Source organism: Amaranthus tricolor, chromosome 17 (genome assembly GCF_026212465.1).
Source record: "Amaranthus tricolor cultivar Red isolate AtriRed21 chromosome 17, ASM2621246v1, whole genome shotgun sequence".
NCBI classification, from domain to species: Eukaryota; Viridiplantae; Streptophyta; class Magnoliopsida; order Caryophyllales; family Amaranthaceae; genus Amaranthus; species Amaranthus tricolor.
In genome coordinates, this window is record NC_080063.1 from 3,952,268 (window position 1) to 3,977,200 (window position 24,933).

Sequence of the window (24,933 nt, forward strand, 5' to 3'; positions counted from 1 at the left end):
ATCTAATATGTTGTCAATCCTATTGACTTTTCGTACTACAAGAGGATGTTCTCTAAAAATTCTAATTTGGCATCAACTATAGATCATTACACATTCTATTTATGAACAAAATCTTATTGTGAAATTTTTCATTCACTATATTTTCTTCTTTATTTGGAATTTAAGGTTATCTTTTGTCACCTTATAAAAAACTACAATGAAAATAAAATAATTAGGTATTTTAAGATTTGAAGCAAAATATGATTATTGAGTAATAGAAAAAGATGTAAATAATCATTAGCAATGGTTAGGATTTATATCAGCAAGATCTTCAATAATGAATTTCTTGAAATCAACATATAGTCATGACTCATGATGGAAACTGCATATATACTTCTATACTCTAATTAACTAGCTAGCATAGCTATATTGATTATTGAAATATTGAGTAAGTCAACTATTTTATTATACATGATTATGTTTTATGTTTTACGCAATTTAACACATAGTTTTGATTATTCATATCTAATATGGCAACACGTCTTTACATTATATTTTCTCTACCCTTTTAATTTGCATCAATTTTTATATTTGTTCGTCTCGCTTATTTTACACCATTGTCTTTTTAGGTAATGGTTTCACTCTTTTTTTAATTCTCATTCACAAACTCAATTACAGCCAGTCTCTTGAGAGACCATCTCTAAGAGAGACATCTCTCCAGCCTAGTCCATTAAAGCTTAATGCTACTGCCTACTTTTACTCTACATTTTTTTATGGGTTGATCCAATTAGAGATAGTCTCTTAAAGAGACCCTCTCTCTCAAGAATTTGTGATTCACATATTATCTCTTTATATCTTAATCATTCGTTTCTATTATCTACTTTTTGATGTCTTATTTTTCAATCCAATTCAAATTTTTTTCATCCAAAAATTTTAAGATGCATTCTCACAGAGACACATGGAGTATTACACTACCCCAATATTATTAAGTGACTTTTACCGATAATTTAAATTTGATTAACTTTTAGTATCAAATATTATTTACAACTTTACGTAAAATTCATCATTTAATTGATTGAAAATTGAGAAATAAGAATTGAAAATCGAGGAGAATTAATTAAAATTGAAAATTAATTGAAATGTTAATTGGCGTAGGGAAAGTTGAAGCAAAGATGAGGTGATGGAGTTGGGTGATTGATGAGTCGAACGTGCGAACTGACACTCTCACGTGTTGCCTATTTTGACCAATTTCAACTACCAACTGTAACAACATTACATCAACTAGTGCTGTAGTGCCTCACCACTTTCCAGTTACCAATTACTACACACATCAAGATCAACTCATTAATATATTAGAAGTTTAGAACAATTCCAGATGTTATTATAATTATACCAAGTCTGGTAGGCTTTTACCAAATAGTAATTATAATTAGGAAATATTGTTCTCAACATTCTTATTTATTGTTTATCTATTATTAATAATACGCTATTGTAGATGCCTACCTTCAATGAAGTGTAGGGTTAAACCAACGTGGAAGCATGAGAAGGAAGAAGAAGCGAGTATAATGGCTAGTAGGTATCTATTGTAGTTGGTTAAAATGTAGAAAGAAGTGTTGTCAGCAAAAAAAATACAAATATTAGATTATTTAAAAATAATTAATAGTAGAGATTATTCACAATAGATGGCAAATAAATGAAAATTTTTCCTAATAATTATAATAAATAATAATGATGATTCAAAAAAAATTGATTTATAGCTTGCCTTATAAAAATCAACTTTGGCTAAATATTCTTATAATGATAAACCTCTAATTGTAATACTTGATCGAATTTTTTCTTAGTTTTGATGTCGTATAAAAGGTCTGAAAACCAAAACCTCAATGGACGGAGAACATTTAGATTATATTAATTAAGGGATGTCAAACAGGTTGGGTTGGGTCATTTTCATGTTCGGGTCATATATAAATGGGTCAATAGACCCTTGACCTGAACCTGAGCCATTTAATTTAATGGGTCAAAAATTAAAACCCCGACCTGATCTGTAGCAGGTCGGGTCAACCTGCTAATGACCCATTTAACCTGCTTTTTTTTCAAGTCAATAAACCCATATATTTCAGGTCATTTGACCCATTTGACCCAAATATTCTATTCACATTTTTACTCAAATCAGACTCAATGTGCAATGATATCTTCATGGGATCATCACTTAACCCAATTTCAGATTCATCATCAGATTCATCATCAATTTAACAACATCAATTGACATGATAACTCCCAAGAACAACAAAATGGAAATACAAAAGCAAACTCCAAAGGAAATACACAAAGAACTCAATATACATAGCAGTAACAGGATTTGGTGGGATGGAACACAAACAAAATCGAAAAAATCGAGCATTAAGAACAATGAAAATAGCAGTATCAGGACTAACAGCAATGAACATTAAAATCAGAAAAAAATCAGAAAAATCGGACAATAAAAATAAAAGAATGAGAACAGAGAAGAGGAAGGCCTGAAGGTCGAAGACGAAGTGGAAGGCGCACAGAGAAGAGGAATGAGGAAGGCGCACAAAGAACTGAGAGAAGAGGAATGAGGAAGGCGCACAGAGAACTGAGAGAAGAGGAATGAGGAAGGCGCATAGAGAACTGAGAGACGAGGAATGAGGAAGGCGCACACTCGCACAGAGAACTGAGAGAAGAGGAATGAGGAAGGCGCTGCGCACAGAGAAGACTGAAAAGGAATGAATGAGGAATAGAGGAAGGCGAAACCACGAAATAGTTTTAGGGTTTATGATTTTGAATGGAACAGAGCGAAGAGGAATGGGTTAATATCGCAGGCCCAACTCCCAAGTGGGTTAATATGGGTCGACCTGACCTGAATGACCCATTTAATAAATGGGTTAAACAGGTTTTTTTCGGATTTAAAAATTCAACCTGAACCTAACCCATTTAATAAACAGATCAGGTCGGGTTGACCCATTTAATTAATTGGGTCAAAAATCTAAACCCAAACCCGCTAATTTCGGGTCGATTTCAGATCAGGTTGGCAGGTCGGATCAGTTTTTGCCAGCCCTATTAATTATCGTCAAAGATGGCCTAAATTTTTTATAAGGAACAATGTTGAATTAGTTGGATTTAGCCTATTGGTGAAGACATATTTAGAGTTGGGTTTATATCTAATAAGTAAGTAGGTATGTGCCTTGCATACATGTGAAGATGAATCGACTTAAAGAAGTCAAAGCCTCCAAAAAAGCTTTCGTACACATGGCCCCTCAATTTTAGCGGAATTCTTATAAATACTTTCCTTAAACGCGTATTTACTACTAACTTATTGTTGTAGGTTCTCATAATCAAGAGCCAACCACCTTATCATGTCATATACTAATTTAGGCATTCTAAAGGATTTTTGAATACACTTGTATTAGGCCGGTTATACTTCCTCGGTTCTGAAATACTCCCTACGTTAGATATTCTAGTATTATTTATCTTTTAAATTTATTTTATACATTACGGGCATGGTTCATGTGTAAGAAGAAATATAGTCAAGTAAGATCTTGTTAATCGTCTACTTTTATTATATCATATTTTTATAATTTTTAATTAAAAATAGTTAAAAATATAAATAATCAAAATTACGCATTATATTGTGTAAAAAGTAATATATAGTAAGTATAATAAAATGGAGAAAATATTGCAAGACTCCACACCATCAATGAAAACTAAATAAAAGTTCAAGCACTTTAAACTTTATAAATAATCTTTTGAAAGGGCTTAAACACACATAACATAAAAAAAGGTCTTTGGACCAGTCCTAAACATCAATTATGTCCCTGCACTACATCTAGACAAGAACATTTCCCTTTCATTGAAATGAACTTTTGAGTAATAAGAATCACGAAATTTCTTTACTACCATTATACATTTAAGAACATAGTAAGAAATTTCCCACTATTAATTAAAGATTCCATATGTCTTTTAAAACAGTAATGACAAAACTTATCTTACTATAGAATTTGTAACAAGGGTTTAATTATCAAAATCTAGAAGAAGGGTCAGTTTAATTTTTGCTTGTTCGTAAAATTTTTTAGCTTACTTCCGAATCAATAAAAAAAATTAAGAAAACACAAAAAACAACAAAAGGAGAAATTAAACAAAAGAACTAGAAAAGGAAGTTATTTGTGCAAGCTATTTTTCATTGAACTTGTCTTTGGATGAACACCGTAAAACACCATGTTTTGATAGAAGAAAATAGAGAGAAAGGAAAAACGAATTTGGAGCAGTAAATGATTAATTGTTTAGATATAAAAAGGGCCCAAGTGGATGGTTTTGAAAGGAAAACATAAATAAAATTTTCAACAATTTTTATATGAAATCGTTTCATCGTGAAACGGGACCATACAAACAATTTATTAGTAAAAAAAATTTAATAACAACCCATTTTGTATGAGACCGTCTCGCGGTGAGACGACCTCAAAACAAGAAACCTAAAAGTTGAAAATTTCTATTATTAGGCTATTTAATCCAAATATGTGACATGTCTCACATTAAGACTGTCACAAGAATTTATGTTTCATAAAAATAATGAAATTCGACTTAACACTTGTATATGAATCAATTTTTTTAAAATAATTTGTGCTAACCCAATTAAAGTCATCTCACAGTAAGACGACCTTAATAAAAATTTAGTGTAAGGTTTCTAATAGCTGCAATCTCTCCAAATGTAGAAAAATACGAAGGAAAACACACATTCCTCTTTCGTTTCTTTCCTTCCCTCATAAACAAATAATGAAAGTTTTTTTTCATTTCTCTTTCTTTCCTTATCTCCCTTTCCATCTCAATTTTTTTTTTCTCTTTAAATTTTTTATCCAAATATAGTGTAAAATTTTTTTAAAAAATTGAACTCAAAGAGTTGACAATATCTTGAATTAGATAGAAAAAAATATTTAAAAAGTCCATAATTCAGCCACTAGACTTATTAGCTAGCTGTACTGAATTTTGTGAAGGATATTGCATCATATTTAAAAATGTAATCCCAATTAAAGTTGGAAGGCAGTCCAATAATCATAGAAGTATTAGAAATAAAAAAATGTAATCCTAAGTGTTAAGTGACTAATCACCGCGTATTGTCGTGCACGTACATGAACATGTCTTAACATGATTGCCGCACGTCCATCCCAATCCCTTGCTTATCTTCAACGTAACCCCTCCCTAAGTAGGACTAAAAGAGTATGCTATATCTCTATAATTAAGATTTAAGACTATTATGCACTCTTAAAAACTACTCATAGTTTTATATTCCTTGAAAGGCCAACGTTAAGGCTATTTCTTCCCAATATGATTATACATCTATTTTTGGTAAAACTCATTTATTAAAAATAGGTTTAAATTTTGGATATTTTAGAACCTATAACCATAATTATTTTTACTGGGTGTCAATTTGAAAATTTAATCGAAATGAGTACTCATACGGTCATATTTTAAAGTATATAATATATCCTAAGACTTCAGCTTAAACTTTTCGTTAAGTTGGTTCGTTCCTTGACAAGACATACATCAATTTTTCGTTATGCAACAATAAGATATTTAACATCATTTTTATCGGTACTCTTTGTATCCAACACAATGTTTTTACCCAATGCAATGCATTTTTGTAAAAATAAATTTTTTAAAATTATTTTTAAATTTAAAATAAATAAGAAATTGCTTTTAAAAAAATTTAATAATAAAAAATTCAAAGGTTAATTACATAAAGTCAAAATAAAAATCCAAATTAAACAGTCTTACCTTATTAAAGTCACCTAAATCTGACAACTTAATTATAATTAGATGTGTTTAAATTAGATTTGATAACTTAACATTTATTTTATTTTAAAAATTGTTGATTTCGTACAAGTTTCTTTTAAGCCAAATTTTTTACTGAGATTAATTTCAATTTTACATGATCTATATTTGATAAAAATTCTATAAAGTATTTTATTTAAAATTTTTATAATGAAAATAAATTTTATTTTCAATTAAGAATTAATTAATGAAAGCCCTAAATGGGAGAGAGGGTAGAGAGAGAAAGGCAATAATCCCGGGAATAAGGGTGGACAAATTAAAGTCGGAAGGGACATGCCATAATGCAGCCCTCGTGATAGGGATGCTGCTTCCACTTCCTCCACGGAGTATTTAATTAAATGCATTCAACCTTATTCTTGCCATTTCTTTTCTTTTAATCTTAAATAAATATCGGTTTCAGATTATTTCTGCTCAAAACATGCTTTCATTGTCCCCTGGAGATTTCTGCGGCGCCCTTTTTTTAAACTATATATATATATATATATATATATGTATATATATATATATATATATATATATATATATATATATATATATATATATATATATATATATATATATATATATATATATATATATATATATATATATATATATATATGGGGATGGGGGTATTAATGGGAGCGGATCCATAATTTGAATGATTAAATTACACTAGCTTATTTTTCCTTTTTGGCGCCATAATTCAAACTAGAATGTCATTCATGTAACGGTCTACACCCAAGGAAGCTCTTGAAAACCAGTTTGAGTGTGGTTTTGAATATGTGCAACAAGGCATCCTAAATAAATTGTATTATATTAGTTTTAATTTGACTTATTCACATGGTTTTTGGTCCTAAATTTTTAAAAAAAATATAAAATAAATATAATCTCAAAAATAAACTTGAAAGAGTGAACAAACTTAACACGTTTTTTTATATGTTTGTTTTGTTATAGTCTATAACAAATATAAAATATAACATAACTTAAAACCTCAATTCAACCATCAACTTAATGTTTTGGTTGAATTGGTTTGTTGACATGGTATTCGAGTCGATAGTGGGATCAAAAATTTTAAAATGGTAGGTCCGAAAAGAATGTTATTCATACCCTAATTGATTACTCCCACATGCGAACTTGGCGGGGTTCGCATGTGAGGGGAGTGTTGGGATGGTTTATCCCACATCGACAAATTCAAGATGATGTGCACACTTTATAAGTTATTGAGTCCTTCCCATTGTCATAGGAGTATGATTTTGAGATAGTATATATTTCATTGGCTTATAAAGTATGTGCACCTCATATTTCCCCGTTAATATATTAATAATCACAATAATTTCAGCCCAATTTAACATGTTTACCTCTCAATATTTTCTTTTTTGGTTGTGAACCTAAATTTTTTTTTTAATTTCGTATAATGTCATTTTCTCTTTTTATCTCGTCAATATTGTATTTTCTAATTTTTTTTATCCTAATTTTCCAACTATAATTTAATAAGATATTATATTGTTCACTTTAATCTTCAATTGTCTCATGATTATGAGACTTGGTGAGATAGTCTAAAATTAGACATAGTCCAAACTATTCTTATTTCTTATTGTGCACCCTTCTCTAATATTCCATTTATAAATCCACACTTCTCAATTACATCTCTAACTTACCCTCTTTGAATTTAAAGTTGGTGCATACTATTTTAATATACACTAAAATTTATACAAGTCCAACTCATTAGATTAGCAATAGTCCAATCATCCAATACCATCATGGTCCATGGATGAGCTTACAAGTCAAGTACGTCCCAATTCCAATACTTTCTCCGTCACTTGTAATATTTTATTTTTTCACACAGTCTAATGTACTGATTCAATCCTTAATATTTATAATTATGCATAATAAAAATTTAATATTAATAATCTTTGCATTATGACGAATCAAATAAAATCTCATTTGATCATGTTTTAACTTTATTATCATCATCATTCTACCCAGTGTATTCCACTCATAGAAGAACTATCGACAGGGTCTAGGGAGGGAAGGACGGCGACAACTCATACCTATAAAGGAGAGCGCGGTCAAAGGAGTCCCCCGGCTCAAGAAAGATAGGAAAAGTAGCCACACGGAAAAAATAAAATAAATGCATATAAATAAAATAAATAGATGATGGATAAATTGTCCATAATTTTCAATGTTACAAGTAATCTAAAACTGAGGAAATATAAAGTTAAATTACATTGCTCTCTTTACAATCAATAATATCGGTAGATACATTATTTTAGAAAAACATTTAGCAAATATAAAATATGTTGATGGGTAAAATTGTAATTTCAGTTAGGTATGTCATTAAAAATCGTTGGTTATTTATAATATTTACAAATTATTGTGAAAGACGGTATTTTCAAAAGACGTATTAGATACATAGGCTAAATAATCTAATTAATATAAATTAAAAAAAATAAAATTATAGATCTTTTATTTTGTGATCGTCTCTTTGTCTTTGAGAGACATCTCTCGTAGAAATAGTTGATATATATCTATAGAGATACAAAAAGATATTGCCAAGTTACCATTATAATTAAGGGCCCATCGTAGACAAAATATCTTAGAAAGTATAAGTATGGGCTCAGTTGTGCTCCAGATGGCATCCAGAAATGATAAAATTACCTCTTCATTTCATCAAAGCGTTACTTTTTGATACCCAAAAAATAAAATTTCATGGGTCCCACCAAGATATTGTCCAAACATTGAGGACATTTAACGCTACCACGATTATGGCCGCGTCCCAACCGTAGGATTCGGCGGGAATCTGAACCCTCTCCCGCCATTAATTGCACATCTCTAACGACACCGTATCATCAGTAACAGTTACATAATAAATAAGCTGTATATATTACCTCATTTACATTTTAAGCAATTTAATGGTTATTTTGATGGTTTGTATTTTAAATCAAGTGCAATTAAAAATTATAAAAGTTAATTTTATTAATTTGTGCGATTAGATTATTTACATAAGATATTATTTTATAAGTTATGTGCCATATAATGAAAAATTATAAAAAAAACTAGTATTATAAAATTATGCAATCAGACATTTCAAATAAAATTACCATAATTTATATTTTTTCTTAAATATCAACCATAATATCTAAAATAAGCTTCCAAAATAAATACTACTGATATTTTATGAGCAGCTAGTCTCTTGAGAGACGTATCTCAAGTCCAGCCTATTAAAGATTAATAATACCTACTTACCGTATTTTTAATGCACACTTACATTATCCTTAATGCTTACTACTTTACATATCTTAAATGTCTACTTATAATATTTTAAATAATATATAATGAATAGGCCCAATTAAAGATGGTCTCTCAAAAAAATCGTCTCTCATATTTTATGAGATCTAATTAGAGTGATAGCTTTGATTAAGTGACTTTATCAACTACTTTTATTAGTTGATTTTATGATCTGGTTTGATTATCTAATTTTAAACTCAGTCTTATGAATAAATTGTACTCAACAATAGTTTATTAATAATTAAATTGTTTCAGTCTAATCATTTAAACAGAAAAAAATAGTTTCAATCAGGTAAATAATTTATCGAATACAAGTATTTTATATATTAACTTTTTAACCATCAACCCTCTAATTATGTTAAAAATAAGATAACTTTTCAATAAATTATTTTTATTAAACAATTCAAAATATTTCAGAATGGATGCTATTCGTGTTTGTTGGTCCAACTTTTTAAACTTGATTATTATAAGTTATAACTTGAGTAATAAAGTAGCACGTTCAAGGAGCTGACACATGTCAACATCGTGCCAGGACATGGTGAAGATCGTGCGGTGGAATGCAAGTTTCTGAAATACTTCTGATGTTTCACCATAAGCTCATCAAAATTATTTCAATCGCATTGAAACCTAGGTTGCACTAAAACGGACACGGACACGGACACGACACGGGTACGGGAAAACGCCAACTTAAAAATGGCGGACACGGGGACACGTAAATGCTAATATAATAAATATATCAAATTAAAGATAATTTTACAATCTTTCATTTCATATTTGTAAATAAACACTTTAAAATTAAAAAACTCACATAACATTCAAATAAGTACCAAATAAACAACAGGAGTATTTAAAAATAGTCATACAAACCAAATCAAAGAAAACCAAATAAATAGGTAAATATAAGTTTGATCTTCACATATCATCCATATGACATCCATCATCATCCTCCGCTACAAAAGTAGTTTCCAACTCGGGCTCATCAAGAGAAAGATCCGCCATGCCAAGGCAAATAGAATCTTCTAGATTTCCAAAGTCATCTCCTCCAACATCCCACAACCTTGTTCTTCCCTTGTTATAAGCCTCACCTCTCCTTGAAAGCAAACGAAGATTGTTATGAATGTACACCAAATCTTGAGCACGTTTTGGTGCAAGTTTGTTTCTAGTACATGAATGAATGAATTTATATGTGCTCCAATTCCTCTCACAACAAGAGGAAGATGATGGTTGTCCTAACAACTTGAATGCTAATGCTTGAAGCATCGGAACTTGTGAGCCATAAGTTGCCCACCAATGCTTTGGAGCCATCATGTACATATCATTCAAGCACTCCGGTTCGGTAAATACACCACCATCTCTTGCCGAGAAAATAGCATACTCCATATTAACCTTTCTTCTATCTTCCAAGTTTTGAAACAATCTTCTGAAGCAATTAAATCTTTGTGTGGAAATTTCATTGTCAACATGTGGAGCAACTCTACCGGGGACCTCTTTAAGCCACACGTCACTATAATACCTTTTAAATACATAAAAAAGAAGAGAATTTAGTTAATACATAATCTAATGCTTTAAACATTTAAACATACAATATGATCTCCTTTACCTTGGATTCAAAGAATGTGCCAAACAATGAAGTGGAGTGTTGCTTTTCTTCCAACGGCTAAGAAGTATTGTTTCGACCACACTAAAGAAAGAAGAATACTCATGCCTTTGTTTATGCTCATGGTTATATATGATCTCCTTCACCTTTGAAATCATTGAATCCCATTTTTCATATACTAGATGAAGGGATGCTTTGTCGGTATCACATGCTCTTATCATTTCATAAATGGGACGAGTAAAATCAAGGATGTAATCAACGTTGTCCCACCAATCGTCATTTAAAATCTTTTCCCTCACAAGTGTAGCTTGTCCACGATGATCATCACGATATGTGGACCAAGCCTCACTAACAACCATGGATTGAAGAGTTGGTTTAAGAAGTTTCATCCTCTTTAGCATGACAACTACCGAAGCGAAGCGAGTATCACCGACAGAAAGAAGCTTTAATGGAGAGAACTTATTAAATATAGCTAACCTCATTGAATGGTTCATTATGTAGTTTTTGATAAATAAAGCATCTCCATGAACTTCAGTTATCCAATGACACTCATCATAAACCTCCTCATTGTTTGAAACATTTTTAGCATTACAAATGTTTTTAAGAGCAAGGTTAAGAGTGTGAACAATGCATGCTGTCCAAAATATATGTGGATATCTACCCTCTATAAGTTCTCCAGCGGCCTTGCAATTGCTTGCATTATCAGTCAGAATTTGTACAACAAATTTGTCATCTCCAACTTCTTCAATGGCATCATTCAACAAACTAGCAATAAAGTCTTTATCCTTTACCTCTCCTGAGCAATCAACGGCCTTTAAGAATAGAGGACCAACTTCACAAGCTACCATGAGATTAATTAAAGGTCTCCTTTGTGGATCACTCCACCCATCACTCACTATACTTACTCCTTTTTCCCTCCAAGTAGCCTTTGTGGGTTCCAAAAGCCTTTCAACATTTTCTTTCTCTCTCTCTAACAAAGTGGTTCTCATTTTATTGTAACCAGGAGGCTTGTAACCAGGAATATTATTTGTGGCAGCATAGTTGTATGAACTAACATAGTAAGGGTTTCGACAAAGGTTAAAAGGCAATCCCCCAGTAAAAAACATCCTTACTATCTCAGCATCTAAGTTGTTTCGAGCTTGTATATCAAAAGCTTTGGTGATTGGGTTGTCAGATTTTCTTTTCTTGGCATATGAAGTTGGTGAAAGAGAAGTTTCGGAAGACAAAGAATGACTAGGAAGTGGTGGTCTTTTTGGTTGTCTAGATTCTTTATATTGCTCAACTTGTCTTTCTAAGTTTCTCATTTGCATTTTATCCTCATTTGTTACATTAGGACATTGATTAATTCCACCTTTTGCAAGTCCCATCAAATGTGCTCTAACTCTAGTATATGAACCACTCTTTATTTGTTTGCAAAAGTTGCATTGCCAAGTATAATTACCCCCACCTCCACTCATTTTTTCCCCTTTCACAACATATTTCCACAAAGGATAATAACAGAAATCACCCTCTTCATTTGTAGCATCACCACTTACATTGCACGAATCAGAGCCACTAGCCCCGCTACTAGACATGATTGAACTCTTCAAATTCAAACAACCACAATTAAAGATTTATAAACTCCATCAAATTCCAGTAATCAAATTCCATCACAGTAATTTCATCAAGATTTATAAACAACCACAACCAATACAATACAATACCAGTAATCAAATTCCATCAAATTCCATCACAGTAATCAAATTGAAATCAAATATCCATCACAGTCCATCACAGTAATCAAATTGAAATCAAATATCCATCAAATTCCAGTAATCAAATTCCAGTAAAAATAAATGTTAAAACAACAACTCAACAAGATTAAAAATTTAAGATTAACACTAAGATTAAAGATTAGAACAAGATTAATATTAGGATTTAGGATAAAGATTGAAAATACCTGAAACAAAATCAAAAAAATCGATTTTTAGGGAAGCACTGGAGCACTGGAGCACTGGATTAATATTAGCCGTCGAGTGTTTGAGGAGCACTGGAGCAGACCACAGCACCACTCAATGAAGCCGTCGGTGGCGGTGGCGTGGTGGAGGAGCAGCCGTTTTAGGGTTAGAGGAGCAGGCGTGGTGGAGGCGTGAGTCCAGTAACTCAAAGTGAGATTTGAGATGAGAGTAAGTGAGAGTGAGAGAAGTGAGAGACTGAGAGTGAGAGTAGTGAAACTGAAAATCCGTGACCGCGTGGTAGAGGGGTTTATTTCTTCAGTTTTTTCAATTTTTTTTTTTTTTTTAAAACGACACGTGTCCCTTGCCGTGTCTCTAGCCGTGTCCGTCGCGTGTCCTTGTCGTGTCCACGTGTCCGAAAAAATATTAAAAAATTGGACACTTCATTTGGCGTGTCGGACACGGATTTTCGCGTGTCCGTCGCGTGTCCGTGTCCGACACGTGTCGGACACGCGACACGTCACACGCCAGCCGTGTCCGTGTTTCGTAGATTGAAACTATTACCAATATTAATACTACTAAAATATTTAATACACCTTTCTATTTACTTTAGATGTCCCAGTGTGCCATTGTGTTTTGATTTATTTGTTTACGTACGTTTTCAATCTTAAGTATATTTAATTATTTTTAATTGTGCTTGATTAAAAGTTATAAAAAATTAATATTAATTAATATAATTTACAATATAATGAATCAAATAAGATTTCACTTGACTATACTTTAATTTATAGATTAAAAATAAAATGCATAATAGGAGTGCTTAATGAAGAGTGTTGACATTAAAGTGAACTAGATAAATTTCCATGTCAAGCACAATTTATGAATTATTTAAATATAAAATTAGAAATCCTATACGTGCGATTAAGTTATTATATGACTCTTAACTTTTCAAGTATCTTGAAACTATAAATAGATTTGTTTTAAAAATTGTAATAATATTACTATTAAATTAAGATTCATATTATTAATATTTTACTATATAAAACATAATCATAAAATAATGCACTAAATAATACTTCCTCATATTCATCCAACGTGTTTCATTTGACTTTTTAGCATTTTTTAGGTGGTCAAATAGGACAACATGTGAAAGAAAAAAATATAGTGTTTTTAAATTTTTATAGGGGTAAAGTTGGGTTAGTAAATGTAAAGATGTGAAAAAGCTAAGTTTAGTATGGTAAATTAGTAAAGGTAACGTACCCAAAATAGAAATGGGACATTTGGGATGGCTTAACTAAATAAGGAAATGAGACACTTAAGACGAATATAAGGGAGTATAGTTTATAAGTAATTACATAAAATGATAGAAAATTTCTACACATAAAAAACAATATAAAAATAATTTAAATGTTCAATGTCTTTATAAAACCTTAAAATATACTTTAAGCCTAAAGAACATATTTTTTACTATAGTAATTAATATGTTATTCGATAATTATCCATTGTAATTAAAAGATATTACATATATTTAAATGATTGTATATGCCAAAAAATTAGTAGTAAATAAGGTAAAGTTTTAAAATCTTTTGTAATTAATCAATTAAACAAATCTAATCAGGAAGATATTACATGAGATGCTAAAAATATTTTCCTAATAAGAAAACAAAAAGAGCAAGAAAATTTTTATTATAAAGTTGACATTTGTCCTAATCGTCTCTTCATTGTATATTGTATTATTTTTAACATACTTACCAAATCAATGATATTGATTAACATTTTAGTCACATTATTTTACAAATTTTACAATATTATTCAAAAATTTATACTGGTCTATAAATTTAGGAACAATATTATTCTACAACTATTAAACAAATTTGGAAAGTAATTTTACTATATTAAAATATTGTTTTCTTTTATTTTGGAAATAATATAGGAATCATACTGAAAAATAATAAAGCTATTCAAATCTTATTCTACACCTTAAATAAATTATAGTATTTAGGAAAAGATTTTCAATAAATAATCAGCTGTCACGTCAGCATAATTGAGTGGGAGAATATTGAATGAAAGTTTGACATGTGTCAGTCTCGTTTCTTCATTAGTAATTTTTATAGAAGATTATAAATAGATAGATTATAGATTATAAATAGATATAGATAGAAAGGAATATTTATATAACATATTCTCTATGTCCCTTAAAATAGCATCGTTTATTCATAATATAAATCCTTACTTAAAATGTGGTAATCAGAATTTGCTCGATGACAATGGAAATTAGGTTTAGTAATAAAAATTACTTTGATCAATCAACAATTATTTATCAATAATTTTTTTCCTAAATTAAAATGTAATGGAAGGAAGATTTGATTTAGTTTGACTTGACCTTTTTTAAACTAAAAGAATACTTTTCCATTTTGTTACATTTTTATTTTAAAATGTGTCAAAAATATTGCAATATTTTTCTTTTATGGAAATTTCTTTATAAACCTCTTTAATTGACATCATATTTCTCCTTTCATTTGATATCTTCCATACAATATATAGTTTTTGTATTATAATCGAATCAAATCCAATCATGTCTCGAAAAAGTGAATTTGCCGCAATGTAGAAAATTCAAAAAGACGACATTAAAAATAATATGTCAAAAAACAAATAAATTAATTTTAAAAATAATAAAATCATATAATATAGAAGTATCATATCAAACTAGACTATTGTTACTACTCCTACTTTCTTCATAAGTTGGCTTATTTTACAATTAATGTCATATATAAAAGGATAATATTATAATATTTTATATAATTTTGACAAATTCTTGTATGAACAGTAGACTACAATAAGATGTGGTTTATACATGAATTAAATAGCATAGTAGTAGATTTCTTGTTTTTAAAGTCGTCTCACTGAAAGAAAATCTTTCACAAAATATAGCTACAATTTTGTACAATTAGAAATATGAAATTAATTTTTATAGGAAAAAAATCCAAACAAAAGGCATTGACGGTAGAACTTGACGATATCAGTTGAATTGGAGCTGAGACCGATTGAATTTATATCATATAACTTATAATAATTTTTATACATTTAAGTTATATGGTGTAAATTCAAAGTGATAAAACAGTTAACCAAGACGCACCCAAATGGTGCCACCTAAATTGGGCCCATTTGAAAACACTGCGTATAACCAGCAACGTGTTTTCTGATTGGGTGCATGTTAGCTTAAGATCAAAGTCTTCTTAAAGGGGACCCCATAGGAGGGTTCTACAACAGCATCTGGGACCGTTAATTATTTTTTTAAACATACGTGGCCCTATCAAACGGTCGAACATGAAGCACCAATCAAGGAAGAGTAGGCCGGGTATGGGGGCCCATGAGCCCATATAAACAACTTCAACGTGGCATTCTTATATTGTACTCTAAGTACCTAATGCCTAATAGTGATACCCCTTAGATAGCGGAAGTTGGAAGAATGTTTTTGATGGGTTTATTTACTTTACAACACATCATTTATTCCACTTTTAGGTTCAAATTTAGACACATTAAAAGGTTGGTTACCTATTTTAATCTCATGCTTTGTCTTTTGGGATAAACAAAGGCATGCTTAGGGGATTGTTTTGGCTTAATACAACTATACTAACAAGGATGGAACACAATAGAGTTGTATTTCAAATAGAATATAAATTTTGTATGTTGTATGTGAATAATCATAGAGGATTAGTTAGTTACGTATTCTTTAAACTTTTAAGTTTGGTTTATTGCGAGTTATGAATATCAGAAAAATTAATGGTGTATTAACAAAAATTGAATTTATATCAATTTTGTATAATTATATCTTTTAGTCACCGTGTTTACTTCTACTAATCATAAATAAAGTTTGATATCAAATAATTATTAATGTACAAGAAAAAATTATCATTTGAGATTTTATTGAATTTATACCAACTTCATATAATCGTATCTTTTATTCACTTTGTTTACCTTTTATACTATTCATAATATCAATATTTTCATAATTTTAACTCACTAACACTTGAAGATATTTATAGTCAAAGTAAAGCATTGAAAAAATGCAAAACTCTATATAGTGTGTGCAAGTGTTATTATGTAATTCCCTAATTGAGAAAAAAAGAATATACATTTTAAAAGATTGATGGTATTATCCATATCCACAAAATTCGTCTTCATTTAAAGGCAACTTATTTGTTTATAACTCCATAATTATGCACGCAGGTGTAGAGTGGTTTATGGATAGGGAGTATGCATGTTGTATTGTTGTGTAGAGTGCGTCATGAGTAGGTGACTTTATGAAAAATTTCTGAGTGTGCATGAATATTGAAAAAAAAAGTGATCAGATAAAGACTTGTCTTAGTATGTGGCGTACTCTATAACCCTCATAGGTGGTGCCGCCAAATTGAATAAGGTTGGTTGTTATAAATGGTATTAGAGAATTTCTACAACTTTTCTTGATTCAAAGGGTTACAATTAAGAAACCTCATTTGCTAAGAACTACAATTTATTTTTAAGTGGACTAAGAAATACAAAGTTAAACGTGATAAATCTTGATTTAGTCTTGCGATATGTGACCTTATGGCAAGTTATCAAGGTAGTTTTGCTAGCTAACTCGAATGAGATCAAGTGTTATATCTTCTTTTAAGGAGGCTCTTTATTAAAAATTATAGTTAAATATTTTTTTAACTATTCCTTTTTTAGCTAAACAAAAAATTGTATATAGTGATATGAATTTTTGATAAACAAAAATCATTGTCCCATACCCCTTCTATGTAACCTATTTGTCCCATTAACTTTTTTCACACTTGTTGAGAAAATATTTTATTCGTTAATATTTCTAATTATGTATAAATAAAAAATTATAAAGTTTATATTGATAGCTTTATATTGAGACGAATAAAACAAAATCTCAATTGACCATATTTTAACTTATAGATTAAGATTAAAATACAAAATAAAAATAATTAGTTTATAGTTCAAAAAAGCAAATAGAACAAGTAGAAATGTAGAATGAATAAGAGGGAGTAGCATATTTCATAATTTGTAATTTTTAAGAATATCTCTTCTTTTACATGGTATCTCTAAGAATATAAAAGTTAATCAAAATAGAATTATCCTAACTTGTCAAAGTTTACATATTCTTAGTTAAACGAATACATATTTTTATAAATAACAATCACATGTCTTTTAACAGGGGAATAAAATTGATTATAGATCAATTTTATAAAGAAAGAATAACCAAAAATTATTTTTTTTTTCAAAAGAGATAATCAGAAAAGATAATAAAACACAAATTGAGCCTAATTATTGACTAATTGAGTTTATTCTATATTTTAAAATGATTATATTAGCTGATTCCATTTCAAAGAGATACTCATGTATATGTATACATTTTGATTTGAAATCATTATCACATGACTCATATATTAATTACAGATTCTAGCAAAAAGATGAGACGGGAAATATGCTTGAAATTATGCATGGTTAATGAATATATCGATTTTGATTCTAATATATCGATTTTGAATGAAATCACATTATTTAATTGTTATGGTTAATGAATCGCAATTGTTCACTTCACGTTAATAAGTTAAATCGATTCGATAGGAATTATTTTTGTCTTATTTATTTCCTTTATGTGCTAGTAATTATCAATAATTTTGTTTATGACTTACGACTTGTGAGCAATGACATATATTTAATAAATTATTATTATCTGCCATATTTATTGTATTGTTGCCTTATTATCTACTCTTATTTTGTGTCTTATATATTGCATTTATATTTTATATTATCACTAATTAGTTAATTAGCACTCAATCAATAATTTTGTGACATTTAATTTTTTTGTGTTAAGACATTATTATACATGACCATTTAGGTAGAATAATTACACTTATAAAAGCTTATGACTCATTATATTTTTGATTTCTTAATTAATATTGCATTAGATATAAATATAACATTATATGTTGATATAATAACAATAATAATTGTGATGATATAAAATAAAATTAATTTTTCATATTTGAAGTACAAATATTTTCAAAATGAGGAAACATTTAAATGATGCCCTAATTACCTTTAATATATTACAACTTTTCGATTGGTTAAGACGATCTCACCTTCAAACAATTTTTAATATCTTGACTAATAAACCAATTAAGGTGATTAAAATATTCACTTTTATAGTTAATATAACCACTTTTTATTTAATATATAACACGTCATTTTAGATATTAAAGTTAGCACAATAGATAATATAACACTTACTTTACTTGTTTAAAATAGCCATTTTGAATGAAAGTTAAACTCTTTAAGTTTATACGAATCTTCTATTTTTTTTTAAAGAAATAGTGCTATTGCTCTTAATTTATATTTCAACCATATTTATTAAAAAAGGAAGTTAAACAATTATTTTTATTAGAGACTATTTTTTAATAAACGAACATAAATAAAATATTCATATTCTTATAAGTTGTAATTTATGATAGTTAAATTATTTAAGTCGGTGTCTCAATAGTGAAAATTAAATTGAGGCATTAGAAGTTTTGTAAAATGGTGGCTACGATTAAGAAATAATCACATTATACATTCTCTTAGAGTGAAATTTAAGCAGAGTAGAGAAACTTAAATAGGCCACGCGTCATCTGAGCTGGAAAGTTCAGCCAACTGTAAAATAAAATTCTAACAACTGCCAACAAAGGAATTTATTCATTGGCTGGGTTGCTCCAACTACACTCCTTTGAAGCTTTAGAAGGGACATTTATCAAGGTTCATATTGTCAATACAAAATAGAAGTATAAAAGAAAAGATTAATTTAAATTATTATTATTATTATTATTATATTAAATTATAAGGTAATTTTCTATTAACAAAATAAAGTTAAAGCTTAATTTGTTGACATAAGAAATAAATATCAGTAAATTTTTTTATAAAATTAATTAATTAGTCAAAATTTTTAGAATTGACTTAACTTATTAGATTGAACATAAAAAATTACAATTTTATTAGATATTACATCCCATGAATGAACAACTATGTGCTTCAAGAAATAATTTTCCCTTTTGTTAGAGATTCATTGCTAGTGTAAATCTAAAACTCGGAATATTTCATTTGCAGGAGTTTTACTTTACTTAAACAAATATTTTAATCTTACAAGTTTTAAATATATAATATTTTCTAACGATTTTGTATTTTTAAACACATAACATATACTATTAATTTAATATTCAGACCCGCAATTTTTGATACTCTGTACGATCAAACATGATAACCATGTATTTTGCTTTTAGGTTAGCGATCTTCTACTGTTGGACAGTAATTATTTTCTATCTTCAAAGTCATTTCTAGTTTTGTTCCAACACAAATCTAAAACTAAAAAGCATTTCCTTCATGGGACTTGAGAGTATGAGTCGAATTAAATAAAATCTTGTAACAGTTAACTAAGGTGACGCAATAGAAGTGTTATAAAATTAAATATAATTATATGCAATTGAGTATTATAACAACATAGATATTATTAGGCTTGTTAGAGTGATATTATTAGGTTTGTTAGAGTATGTAACATAATTTAGAGCCTCAACCATCAGTTTAAACTTTTGGTTGAGTTGTTTTCTTAACATATTTTCAAAGCCAAAGTGATAGAATGTCGCATGTTCGAATCTCAACTATCCCTCATTAAAAATTAAATATTCAGTGTGAGTATAAAAAAGCTATATACTGCATTCACCATGAGTTTAAACTTTTAATTAATTAAACTGGTTCTTTTACGATTCTTACCATGAAAGTGCGCATATATATATATATATATAAATAACTAGAATGTGAGTTTTCCTACACACAAGTTGCAAAAGATAATTTTGTGCATTGAATCTCTTACATAATGCTGAATTGTTTTGTGTAACATAATTTTGATAAACTACATAGTAGAGTAGACTACAATACATAATAATTTTGTCACCTAAGTCACTTAAAAATAAGTGAAGTCTGAATACACTTTCTAATTGTGAGTTACAAATTTAATATAATCATTATACTATGTATCCATTTTCTTCTTAAATTAACTTACACACTTTTCTCGTTATATAACTAACTTTTCTCGTTATATAACTAACATAAATAGTGTAACGATTCTAAACAAACTCAATTATTAAAGTTACTTTTAAATGAATCTCGTGATTTTTGATCTAATTTGTTTAATTAATTGTTATTGTAATGTCTAATCATTCCAAGAAAACTGAAATAAATTATTTAAGAGAACTTATTTTTTGCTCAATCAAACTTATTTGTATAGATTATAGATTTATGTTTTTTGCCGAGTAGACTAATTGATTGAATATTACTTCCATTGCTTCAGAGCAAGTGTCTTCAAACAGAATTTCACTACAAATATCTTTTCTCATTATATTATATATATTTGCAACTGATAAAAATAGTGATATTTTTCTACAAAATATGTCATAATCAGGTGCAAATATTACAGAACAAATATAATATTATAAAAATAAGTGTGATAATTACTTTGATTTGAAGAGAGTATTATTTTAATATGGATGAAAAAGTTTAATTCTTTTAATTTATGGAAATAAAATAAAATTGTTCTCTTTTCAATTCTTTTTACTTGTCCCATTTTCTTGTAAGGTAAGTTCATCTTACTTGTTCCATTTTTACTTTAAGACCTATATTTACAGGTGGTCCTCTTATTTTCTTAATATTAAAAATATTTAATATTGCACATGAGTCTACTATTTTAGATAGTTCCCTCCAGTTCTTAATATTAAAAATATCAAATATTATACATGAGTCTACTATTTTAGATGGTCCCTTTATTTTTATTAATATTTATGATCAAACCAAATGAGACAACTAAATTGAATTGGGGTAGTATATATACATAGGATTTGGGTAGAGGTATACAGGCATGAAGCATGGATTAGATAAAATAAAAGAGAAATTATTATGTGATTCTAGTCATTAAAGCAAATATTCTACAATCTTTTATTATTTTGATTTTAAAACTAAAGAATTTCAAATTAAAAAAATTACCATAAAAAGGAGGAGAGAGAAAGAGAAATTCTGGTTAATACCCAATATAAATGCTCGCTAAGAGCATAATATTCACAATAAAGCGTGCTTTTCGCTCTCTCTCATCTTTACAGAATTCTAGAGAGAGAAACTTATACCTAATTTTATTCCCTTATTACCCTTTCGACTATTCTCCTCCTTCTCCATTTCTCTCAACATCTCTTCAACTAACTTATGTCCTCTTTTCAAACAGCTGTGTAACTCAGAAAATATTATTTTATCATCCCAACTAATTTCTTCAGGGTTAGCAATCCTTACGACGCCGTTTTTAGTTTTTGTTTGAAGGTTTTTCTCTGCTTAATCATGGAGTGGCCTGCTTGTTTGAATGAATTTGAGAAGCTTCTTTTTCGTATGGATACGCCGAGGTTTGTTTTTCTCTATTTCACTCTATTTTTTTGATATTTTTTCAAAAATTTTTAGATGAATTTTTGTTGCTAAAAATAGCATTGTAAGAGAATGTTTGAAAATCATGAGTGATTTTGATTTCAGATTTAGAATCTATTTATTTGAAATGTAAGTGTGTTTTTAGTTTTGATTTTTGAATTTTAATTCCTTTTTTGGTTTATCTGCAGAGTTTCCATTGACAATGCTGTTTGTCCTGATGCCACTCTTGTCAAGGTAAAATTTATTTTCCCTCGATTTTTCCGCGATTTGGTTAACTGTAATTACTAATTGATTTTTGGTTTAATTTTGTTGTAGGTTGATAGCGCTAGAAAACATGGGATTCTTTTAGAAGCAGTTCAAGTACTCACAGATCTTAATCTTTCAATTAAGAAGGCTTACATTTCTTCCGATGGCAGATGGTTCATGGATGGTGAGTTTCCTTTTTATTTTTTTCTTTGATTAATTCCAGATTCTATTGATGCCTTGATTAATTGCGATTATTTAAAACTTAATCCTGCTTTTAATTATATGTCCTGCAGTTTTCCATGTAACTGATCTTAATGGAAATAAATTGAAGGATGAAAACGTTATTAGCTACATGGAACAGGTAATTAACTATACCTTTTTGTTTTATATTTTTTATTTCAAACCGGAGTTATAATTATCAATAGTTAATCAATAAATTTTTTTTGTTATTTAAAAGTTCCCCTCTGTCTTGTACCCAGTACCCCCCAAAAAACTGTGTTAAATTAAGAGTCATCTAATTACGTTAGGTATTAGAATGTTTTGTAAATCTTTGCTAATATATTTATTTTTTTGTTCTTAATTTACAGTCACTTGGTAGCATTCAATTTACCAGAACCTGTGAGTACAAGGGTGTTACAGCTCTGGAATTAACAGGCACAGATAGGATAGGCCTGTTATCTGAGGTGTTTGCTGTATTAGCAGATTTGAATGTTAGTGTGGTAGATGCCAAAGTCTGGACTCATAACGGAAGAATTGCATCCCTTATTTATGTGAAAGATTGTGATTCTGGGTGTGAAATTGAGGATTCCCTTAAGATAAGCAAAATAGTTTCTAGATTAAGGCCGGTTCTTAAGGGTGACAGTGATATTAAGAGCGCCAAGACTATAGTTTCAATGGCAACTACACATACTGAGCGAAGGCTTCATCAAATAATGTTTGATGACCGGAACTATGATGGAAACTCATTCAATAATTCCTTGAAATACGATGCCCTTGAGGTTTCAGTTCAGAATTGGAATGAAAGGGGTTATTCGGTTGTCAACATTCAATGTAAGGATCGACCTAAGCTCTTGTTCGATGTTGTTTGTACTTTGACGGATATGGAATATGTTGTTTTTCATGCTACCATCAACACTCAAGGAAGCCGAGCTTCTATGGTATATTTTCGGAACCCATATGTTATTCATTAATTATAGATCGAATGTTATGTGGGATTGTTATGCTGATTTTGCGCTGTTTGATTATGTTTTCTTTCAGGAATTTTACATTAGGCATTCAGATGGAACTCCAATTAGCTCAGATGCTGAAAGACAAAGAGTTGTTCAGTGTTTACAGGCTTCTATTCAAAGGAGAGCAACTCAGGTATAATCTTATGTTCACCCTTAACTATACCCGCTTAGGTGAAAGCCATTTAATGATGATTGTATTATGTTTTGTTTATGCTTGTAAGAAAGTTACTGATGTGATTTGTGTTGTGTTGTGTTGTGTTGCAGGGAGTGAGACTAGAACTATACACTGAAGATCGTTCATGTCTACTCGCAAATGTAACAAGAACATTCCGAGAGAATGGCCTAAACGTAGCGAGGGCAGAGATATCCACAACAGGTGAAATGGCCCTAAACATATTCTACATCACAGATGCAGAAGGGTACACCCCCGATTCAAAGACAATCAATTCAGTAAGGGAGAAAATCGGGATGGACAACTTAAAGGTGAAGGAACTGCCTTTAATATACCATCAAAATGCAGAAAGGAATGAAGAAGAGGCAGGAGCCGGGGTTGGAGGGGCCATGTTACTATCGCTAGGAAGCATAGTAAGGACAAATCTATACAAATTGGGGTTGATCAGATCATATTCTTAAAGGCAACACAAAGGCATAAATTTGTTGGCATGGAAAGGGAAGTTTCCACCTCCCCTTAGCTTTGGCATATACCTTGCTTCTTGGTTGGGCTAATTAGACCCTACTTTGTACATAAAGAAGAAAATTAATTTAGTAATTAGTATTAGTAGCACTATGTAGATTTAGGCCAGATTCGGTTAGTAGTAGTAGTAGTTATGTTATGGATACATGTTTGTCGGGTCAAGACCCGGCCGGTCGGTGGACCATTTCAAAAGGGTGTGAAGTTGAAAGAAGATTTTTGGAATGAGGAGGGAAAAAACTTGGAATTTGGAGGAAAAAGAAAGAATATAGAATTGTTGGAGGGTCAATTTCTTGGTATAGAGGGTAAGAAGATTAGGTTATGGGGGGACAAATTGGTTTCATACATCATATCTTTTGTATAGAATGCCTTTGTTTGGTTCAAATGGTTGACTAGTTTATTCCGACAAATTGACTTGATTTCTTCTTTCTTTGCTCCTTAATTTCATTTTTTTTTTCTAATTTGTGGGCCTTTTTTTAGTGTTGAAATTTGAATATTATTATTGCTCAACTTGGTTTACAGTGGGACTTAAATGGGGTCTAATTTTAATTATGACTTTGGGTTTAGAGTATTATTTTAATGGTTTTATACAAATTGCGACAAGTTACTTCGCTCATCAAATCTTACGTTTTGGTAGTAATTTATGTCATTTTAAGACTTTAACGT

General features: G+C 29.6%; 2 protein-coding genes across 2 annotated transcripts; one reads left to right on the forward strand and one right to left on the reverse strand.

Moving 5' to 3' along the window:
- Positions 1 to 10,002: 10,002 nt before the first annotated feature.
- On the reverse strand, positions 10,003 to 21,035 carry LOC130804443 (uncharacterized). Its single transcript, XM_057668875.1, has 3 exons — positions 20,976 to 21,035; positions 10,691 to 12,270; positions 10,003 to 10,603 (listed from the first exon to the last, which is right to left on the reverse strand). The coding sequence occupies exons 1-3, from the start codon at positions 21,033 to 21,035 to the stop codon at positions 10,003 to 10,005; spliced, it is 2,241 nt and encodes a 746-aa protein (XP_057524858.1).
- Positions 21,036 to 21,754: 719 nt separating this feature from the next.
- Positions 21,755 to 24,697, forward strand: LOC130804377 (ACT domain-containing protein ACR8-like). Its single transcript, XM_057668791.1, has 7 exons — positions 21,755 to 22,082; positions 22,290 to 22,335; positions 22,417 to 22,531; positions 22,641 to 22,708; positions 22,935 to 23,504; positions 23,605 to 23,709; positions 23,841 to 24,697. The coding sequence occupies exons 1-7, from the start codon at positions 22,021 to 22,023 to the stop codon at positions 24,207 to 24,209; spliced, it is 1,335 nt and encodes a 444-aa protein (XP_057524774.1). The 5' UTR covers positions 21,755 to 22,020; the 3' UTR covers positions 24,210 to 24,697.
- The last annotated feature ends 236 nt before the right edge of the window (positions 24,698 to 24,933 follow it).